Source organism: Myxocyprinus asiaticus, chromosome 40 (genome assembly GCF_019703515.2).
Source record: "Myxocyprinus asiaticus isolate MX2 ecotype Aquarium Trade chromosome 40, UBuf_Myxa_2, whole genome shotgun sequence".
Taxonomy (NCBI): domain Eukaryota; kingdom Metazoa; phylum Chordata; class Actinopteri; order Cypriniformes; family Catostomidae; genus Myxocyprinus; species Myxocyprinus asiaticus.
In genome coordinates this window covers 21,693,516-21,701,945 of record NC_059383.1, presented here as the reverse complement: position 1 = coordinate 21,701,945, position 8,430 = coordinate 21,693,516, and the positions used below count along the sequence as shown (strand labels likewise).

The window sequence follows — 8,430 nt, the reverse complement described above, 5'->3', positions numbered from 1 at the left end:
TTCCAACCAGTCTTTAGAAAGCAGAATGAAACAGTTGTATCAAATTCAGTAAATGTGTTATTTTTATTGCGTTAAACCTAGATAATTAATAACTTAAGTTAACATGTTAACATTTACAGCCCTAAAAAATAGCTTACATAATGTAAAATATATTTTTTTTTCTTATGCTATTGTAATATTTGCCTAATGAATTGGGATTCTGTGAATCTGAACTATTAAAATATTGTATTTTTTTGGGGGTGTGAAGAATTTTAATTTATATTCAAAGTGATCCATCTCTCTCTAAAATCTCTGATATTACTTACTCATGTTAAGTGTTTCTTACTTGAGTCATTCACCTTGCAAGTAAACGGGTCATTCTCAAAAAAATTTGACTTTCCGACTTACAACTTTTCCGACTTTTCAATTCAGTTCATTTAAGTTTTGCCTATAAAGCTAAGGGTAAATATTTTATCATTCTTTTTAGTCATAAACGACAACTTGACCATTGTTCTTTATTGTTTTTATTTTATTTCACGAATGAAGCAAGGGTTTTAATACTTAAGAAGCTGCGGTACATATTTGTGACAGAACATATCCTGTTTTCTCTGTCAGCGTCTGGGTGGCAATTCAAATTGTTCATCATATTTTACCTAAATCCTTAACACTATCCTTGCTGCCTTGTAAGCACTCGTACTATATTTCCAAAGGCAAATCTGGTTAAATTTTTGTACATACAATTCTTTGTCATATGTTAAAAACGTTAACTATCGTAAACGTTAACTATTATTGATAATCAATTTATTCTGCTTTAAATTATGCGGCGTTTGTTATTTTACATTTACAGTAAATTGATAAAATAAGTGACAATCGATGGGAGAGAAACGTTTTAGCTAATACACATACTAAAATCTTTATTAAAATCTCGCGTATTTTTTTAAATTATTTTAAGACAGTTACAGAAAGAAACTCAAATGTTAAATGTTAACTAACATGAAACGGGTAGGAACGTTTTACTTCAAGTTAAATGTTCTCACCGGATCGTTGTTTGAGGTCGGACCATCAAGGCGAGCAGGATGGAAGTGTAAGCGTCCTCATTTATTGCTATAAAAACAATACTTTTTAACATAAATGATTAATTGTTATGTTTAATCTCACTATTGAAAATGCTCAGTTTAGTTTGCGAACGGTTCTATTTTATAACGAAAACACGAAACATTCGTGCAACTCCCGTGCAGGTGTGACCATGTGACTCAGTAAACTGCGTATGGACTTTTTTATTTTTTATTGGTTTGTCTCAAGAGTTCCAGCCGTAAAGCTTAGATAAACCTGAGGACGAGCTAATCTAAGTAAAAGAAAAACGCGATATAATCACAGTTATGTTCAGTTTACATATGAGCTGAGCTCCCTAAAATAGAAGGCCTAATTTAATGTCTAAATATATTATATATTGACAGCTGCCCTTTAAAAAAATAAGTTTAATATAGTAAAGATATATATATATTTTTATTTTATTTTGATCCACAACACACACAATGTTCAACACCTGTCTCTTGCAGTGGCCTAAAGACCTGTGATAGCTGCTGTGAAAATCGCAGGGTGATTTAACACAAAATAATTCTAATTGATGCATTGTGTTCAAATACTTCTTTTTAGGAGAGATGCCAATGCTGCTGTGCTAAGCAATTATGAGGTCTGTATTTTTTTAAACCAATTAATATTTAATTTTGACCCATTTATGTGTACAAATCAAGAAGGTCAGATACATCATCAGCTGTGTTATTAGAAAAGCATTTTGTAGATTTATGGTCAAATCTTTGTTGTGTCTGTGTGTTTGTACACATGTCCTTTACTGTACCAGGTCTATAAGCTGCTGACAGACTTGAAAGAGAAGAGGAAGGAGATTGTTAAAAATAAACACAGCTCTGGGCAGCAGAATCTCAACACCATCATGTATGAGGTGCGTGTCATGAAATAATCCTGATCTAACTTGCACACTAGCCCTGTAAACAATTTATTTAAGAAATTTTCAATGTTTTGCCAGACCAAACTGAACTCACAGTGAATTTGGAAACTAAAGGTTGACTAGCCAAAATCGGTCTGTGCTTACCGAAATTCAAAACACTGCCCCAAGTGGCCAAAGCGATAGTCTGTTGCAACATGATCACACGGGAAGTCGGCATGCTGTTTCTGAAAGTTCCTGTACCCTAGGATCGGCATTGGTATGCCGACTCACTGACATGCTCTATCTCCCATCGGACATATTTGGAACGTCTCAACAACAATTACTTATCCTCATGGCACGACTGTTAGTGCGTTGTGTCAGTTGCATGGGAGACCACAGTTCAATCCCCAATCAAACGAGGAAGTAATCACGTTTGTATAAACAATCACGAGCATGATAAGGAGGTTGCATTTTTATCCCTAACATTGCATTTTGTCTCTACAAATGGTTAGGGTTAGATTTGGTTTTTGGTTAAGGGGTTGATTAAATTAAGCATTTCTCTTCAGGTTTTTACACCCTGTTCAGCTGAAAACAATTATTTTTACAACTGGCTTCTGGTGACCTTTCCTGGATATAAATGGATGTCACACTTGTTTATATGCTCTGAAACACATACCGCTTTAGCCTCTGGAGGCAGTGTTTTCAAATTCAGTCAACGTATACCGATTTCGGCTAAAGAAAAATTGGCACACACTTGCCGAATTTGATGTGAGATCAGGCTGTCTATTGGGCATAAGGGGCTTGATTTTCCAGGTGTAATATCCACAGAGGGGCACCAAAAGAGAGTTGTTTTCAGCAGTACAGGCAGTAATACAATGAAGAGGAATGCATATTCATAAACGGAACTCCTAAACCTAACCAACACTAAAGTAAAAATGTAACGTGAGGGGAAAATGCAACCTCCGAACCGCTCTTGCCATGTGAACACAATTACTTCCTGGTAAACACCCTGGAGCTGATGCAAATATGTCTGATAGAAGATGCCTCTTGTCAGTGAGTTGGCATAATGTGGTCGATCCTAGGGTACCAGAACTCTCTGTAAAACATGCCGACTTCCTGTGTAATCATGTTGGCCAGATGTATTGTCTTGATGGCATTTGCCTTATTTAATTTAATGATTTTAATTCAGGTTCACTTATTTATGAATTTAACATTCTGTTATAAAATACCTTTAGTACTTATGTCTTTAATATCCTTTTATTGTAAATCTCCAAGGCAAAGATTTGGTGAATCTGCAGTTGCTCTGTTTTATTTGTAATCTTCAGCTTTTTAAACTCATTCATGCTCTCACATCTAATATCTGCCTCCGCAGACCCTGAAGTATCTTTCCAAGACACCATGTGTTCATCAGAACCCAGAGACAGTGAAAGAGTTCCTTTCTGCGATGCTGCCTCACAAGCTCACAAAGTCAGTTCCAAAAAACATTCTTTATTAATTTTAATGTAGTATGATTTGTCCTTTTGAATACATTGTAATGCACTGAAAAGCCTAATTTTATTGTGGAAGATACACGCAGAAAGACTTTATCAACATGTCAGAAATGTTTGTGAAAAGCACATGCTTTGTAATTACTACCACTCTGAGGTTTAGATTGAAGTTTTGTGTCATTTAATGTCTGAGACTATAGTTACACATCCTGTAGTTTTATTTTGTAGCACTATTGCACTTGTCAGTGGGTTTTTAGCCAGTGATGGAACTTGCCAGACTGCTATTTCTTTTTTTTCTGTTCCACTTTATAGAGCTGAGAAGCTGCAACTCCTAAACTACAGACCTCAGACGGCCGTTGAGATCCAGCTGGTGAGAGTCTACTCTTTGGTGCCCTCAGTTCTTATCTAGTTAGCCATCATTTGCATAATTTTTATCCTTTCACCATGTTTACATTTCATGTCCATCTCTTGGAGCATTCTACAAATGTGTAAGCAAACGGCTTCTTCAAATAGTCTGTCAAAAATAACGTTTTAGAGATGCAAGAAAATATAATGAACAATGATGTAGGGAATAAATACATGGCAAGATTGGAAAATATTTACAAGCTGTTGTAAAATGTCCCTTTTAAATTATTTCTTCAGACATTTTAACAGATAAATATGCATCCTTGACAAGAGGGAATGTTTTATTTATTAAGGAGTTTTTCTCTTAATACTGTTATACAGCACAAATACTAACCTTTTCAATCTAGTGCACTTTATGCAAATTAAAAGATAAAATCAATCATAGGTTCAGAAAGAGCAGTGGTATTCATATTTGAATACATTTAGACAATGTTTTTCAATTTAAAGGGATAGTTCACCCAAAATTGAAAATTCTCTCATCATTTACTCACCCTTATGCCATCCCAGATGTGTATGACTTTCTTTTACAGAACACAAACAAAGATTTTTCAAAGAATATCTCCGCTCTGTAGGTCCTCACAATGCAAGTGAATGGTGACCAGAATTCTGAAGTTCCAAATATCACAAAGGCAGAATAAAAGTAATCCATACAACTTCAGTGTTTCTATCAATGTCTTCTGAAGCGATCCAGTCACGTTTTGGGTGAGAACAGACCAAAATGTAACTCCTTGTTCTCTATAAATCTTGACATCAGTCTGCTTGGCGATCATGCTTTCAAGCATGTGTCAAGCACTAGGAAGTGTAATTGAGCTTGAAACCATGATTGTGCCTAGAGACTGCAGTGGCAAGATGTATGGTGAAAAAGGATAAATATATTGGTTTGTTCTCACCCAAGACCGATTGGATCACAAGACATAGATTAAACTACTGGAGTCGTTTATGCTGCCTTTATGTGATATTTGGACCTTCAGAGTTCTGGTCACTGTTCACTTGAGTTGTATGAACCTACAGAGCTGAAATATTCTTCTAAAAATCTTCATGTTCTGCTGAAGAAAGAAAGACATACACATCTGGGATGGCATGAGGGTGAGTAAATTATGAGAGAATTTTCATTTTTGTGTGAACTATTCCTTTAAACATGTAATGTGTGGGACATTAGGAGGCCTCGTGGATGAGGAGCTATTTTGAATATTGTATGGGGATCCAGTTTAATTTAAACTCTGGTGGGACACTTCACTTTTTTTTTTAGCATTCATATGCAATAATCATGCAATTTTGTATGTGAGGATCTACCAACAGTATATCAACGGTGCAGTTTAAAAAACATTGTTTGAGTGAAGAAATAAATTGGTTGACTGTCAAATAAATTAAAACATTTGTTCACGTTTTCAACACAGCAGAGGAAATCTAGTGTAATACTTCAAAATGTTTTAGTCTCTCCCTAACAAATTTTCACATTTTTCTTGACTGGCCGACGTGCCTCCTTATGCAAATAATTTTTACAAACTTAGTTTTTTTGTGGCTCAGCCTCTTTTCATAGATTTTTTTTAGAGCTGGATGTTAGAAATATATCCTGTCAACCACTTGCAGGTGGTAGAAGAGAGTGAGGAAAGACTGACAGAAGAACAGATAGATGAACTTATACAGAAAGTCACAGACATCCTCCCTGGTGACCCTCTGGAAGAAGGCGATGCATCTGCTGACCCTGAGATGGAAACAGAAGGAAACCAATAGCATCCTTTCTGCAAACACTTTATTTTTTTTTTTTTTTTTTTGGTGTTGTGATGCTTTCATTCTCGACCACAGAAGAAATGGATTTCAGATTTGTAGGCAGTGCTAATCCTCAAGAAATCTACCGTTGATTTTCATTATATTAATGAGAATGCATGTCAGGTACATTTATGAACAAAAAGGTTATATCTAAATGGTCTAGTGTCACAAATCTAAAAACGTTTATTTATTTACCTTAATGTATATATTGTAAAAGCATATGATGAAAAGAAATGCCATATGTGATTTTTATGATTATTGAAACTTTTTTCAAACACATTTGTAGCAGTTGTAGTGATGGGGGTAGATATAATCTTCTGGAGTCCTAAAAGATAAGCTAATTTCCTCTGGCATCCTTCCTGTTTTGCTTTCATTTATTTTCTGTTAAATTATCAGTGCCCATTGTAAGTTTTCATTTGATATTTCAGACCGATTGAGCAAAGCAAAACTGTTTTGAATATAGGCTATTTAGTGTGTTATGTCTGTTTGCAATTTTCCAAGCTGTCTCTGCTGACTTGACTGTGCAAATGAGGTGGCATAATGTGTAACAGCAGGATTTTACTGAGCTTTTGTAACATCTAAGTTCACCATTTTTATCATTTGTCAGCACCTAATATGAATCATCTATTCAAGACACTTTCTCCTGCCATTAACATTAACTAATTAAGACACTCATTAACTATTTTAAGATGAATATAGACTCATCTATTCAAACCAGAATATTGGTTTATGACATCAATTCCTTGTCATAAAGAAAAAAACAAAACAAAGAACCAATGGAAAGGATCTGAAAGACACTAGACGTTTGTTGTAACCAATGAAATTTGAGATATCCATTTTCAACTGTGGTATGAAGTTACAAACAAGCTTCACTCACGTTGAGTAGCCTTAGATTGCAGTCTGGACGATGGGGCAGGGCGACACGTTGGGGCGGTTTTTCAACAACCTTTCCCGTTCCTGCAGCAGAAATCGTTGAGCGCGTTCCATTTAAAGGGCACGAGCCTTTTCATGTTTGTTGACAGTTTGTTAACTTATTTCGTTATCGTAATATCAAGATGCATTTTGGGCGATTCGTTTGAAACGGGACGACGCTAAAGTAACGGGGTCCAAACTGTTTTGGGAGTTGTCCACTTAAAACACATTCATGTTTGACATAGCACCAGAGCGTTGCATTAAAAACCAGCATTTTCAGGTGAAGTCAGAAGTTTACATACAATTAGGCTGAAGTCATTAAAACTCATTTTTTTAACCACTCCACAGATTAAATGTTAGCAAACTATAGTTTTGGCAAGTAATTTAGGACATTACTTTGTGCATGACATGGGTAATTTTTCCAACAATTGTTTACAGACAGATTGTTTCACTTTTAATTGACTATTTCCCAATTTCAGCGGGTCAGAAGTTTACATACACCAAGTTAACTGTGCCTTTAAGCAGCTTGGAAAATTCCAGAAAATGATGTCAAGCCTTTAGACAATTAGCCAATTAGCTTCTGATAGGAGGTGTAATGAATTGGAGGTGTACCTGTGGATGTATTTTAAGGCCTACCTTCATACTCGGTGCCTCTTTGCTTGACATCATGGGAAATTCAAAAGAAATCCGCCAAGACCTCCGAAAAACATTGTGGACCTCCACAAGTCTGGTTTATCCTTGGGAGCAATTTTCAAACACCTGAAGGTACCATGTTCATCTGTACAAACAATAGTACGCAAGTATAAATACCATAGGATCACGCAGCCATTATACCGCTCAGGAATTCTGTCTCCTATGAACGTAGAGTTGTGCGAAAAGTGTAAATCAATCCCAGAACAGCAGCAAAGGACCTTCTGAAGATGCTGGAGGAAACAGGTAGACAAGTATCTATATCCACAGTAAAACAAATCCTATATCAACATAACCTGAAAGGCTGCTCAGCAAGGAAGAAGCCAGTGTTCTAAAACGGCCATAAAAAAAGCCAGACTACTGTTTGCAAGTGCACATGGGGAAAAAGATCTTACTTTTTGGATACATTTTCTCTGGTCTGATAAAAATGGAAAAAGGGTGAGGCTTGCAAGTCGAAGAACACCATCCCAACCGTGAAGCATGGGGGTGGCACTATCATGTGGGGGTGCTTTGCTGCAGGAGGGACTGTTGCACTTCACAAAATAGATGGCATCATGAGGAAGGAAAATTATGTGGCTATATTGAAGCAACATCTTAAGACATCAGCCAGGAAGTTAAAACTCTGTCGCAAATGGTTCTTCTAAATGGACAATTACCCCAAGCATACCTCCAAAGTTGTGGCAAAATAGCTTAAGGACAACAAAATCATTGTATTGGAGTGGCCATCACAAAGCTCTGACTTCAATCTGACAGAAATTTGGAAATTGTGGGTAGAACTGAAAAGCATGTATGAGCAAGGAGGCCTACAAACCTGACTCAGTTACACCAGTTCTGTCTGGAGGAATGGGCCAAAATTCCAGCAACTTACTGTGAGAAGCTTGTGGAAGGCCACCCAAATGTTTGACCCAAGTTAAACAATTAAAAAGGCAATACTAACAAATTGTGTGTAAACTTCTGATCCACTGGGAATGTAATGAAAGAAATAAAATCTGAAATAAATAATTCTCTCTACTATTATTCTGACATCTCTCATTCTTAAAATAAAGTAGTCGTCCTAACTGATCTAAGACAGGTTTATGATTAAATGTCAGGAATTGTAAAAAAAAAAAAAAAAAAACTGAGTTTAAATGTATTTGGCTAAGATATATGTAAACTTCAGACTATACTGCACAAACTGATGGTTATGTGAGGATTTAAAGGGGAAATAAGCGCATGCTCATATTTTTTCAAAAAGCGAATGCA

At 36.0% G+C, this 8,430-nt stretch overlaps 2 protein-coding genes across 4 annotated transcripts in view; one reads left to right on the top strand and one right to left on the bottom strand.

Moving 5' to 3' along the window:
• The window catches only part of LOC127431111 (beta-galactoside alpha-2,6-sialyltransferase 1-like), a 570,878-nt gene that overhangs the window by 497,058 nt on the left and 65,390 nt on the right, over nt 1–8,430 (bottom strand). The window lies entirely within an intron of this gene.
• On the top strand, nt 1,014–8,428 carry LOC127431123 (DNA-directed RNA polymerase III subunit RPC9-like). Of its 2 annotated transcripts, none has more exons than XM_051681396.1 (6): nt 1,014–1,063; nt 1,636–1,672; nt 1,841–1,939; nt 3,297–3,391; nt 3,724–3,781; nt 5,407–8,428. In XM_051681396.1, the coding sequence occupies exons 1-6, from the start codon at nt 1,056–1,058 to the stop codon at nt 5,548–5,550; spliced, it is 441 nt and encodes a 146-aa protein (XP_051537356.1). In that variant the 5' UTR covers nt 1,014–1,055; the 3' UTR covers nt 5,551–8,428. The 2 variants fall into 2 exon arrangements, with proteins under 2 accessions (XP_051537356.1, XP_051537354.1); XM_051681394.1 differs by having other exon boundaries at nt 5,368–8,428.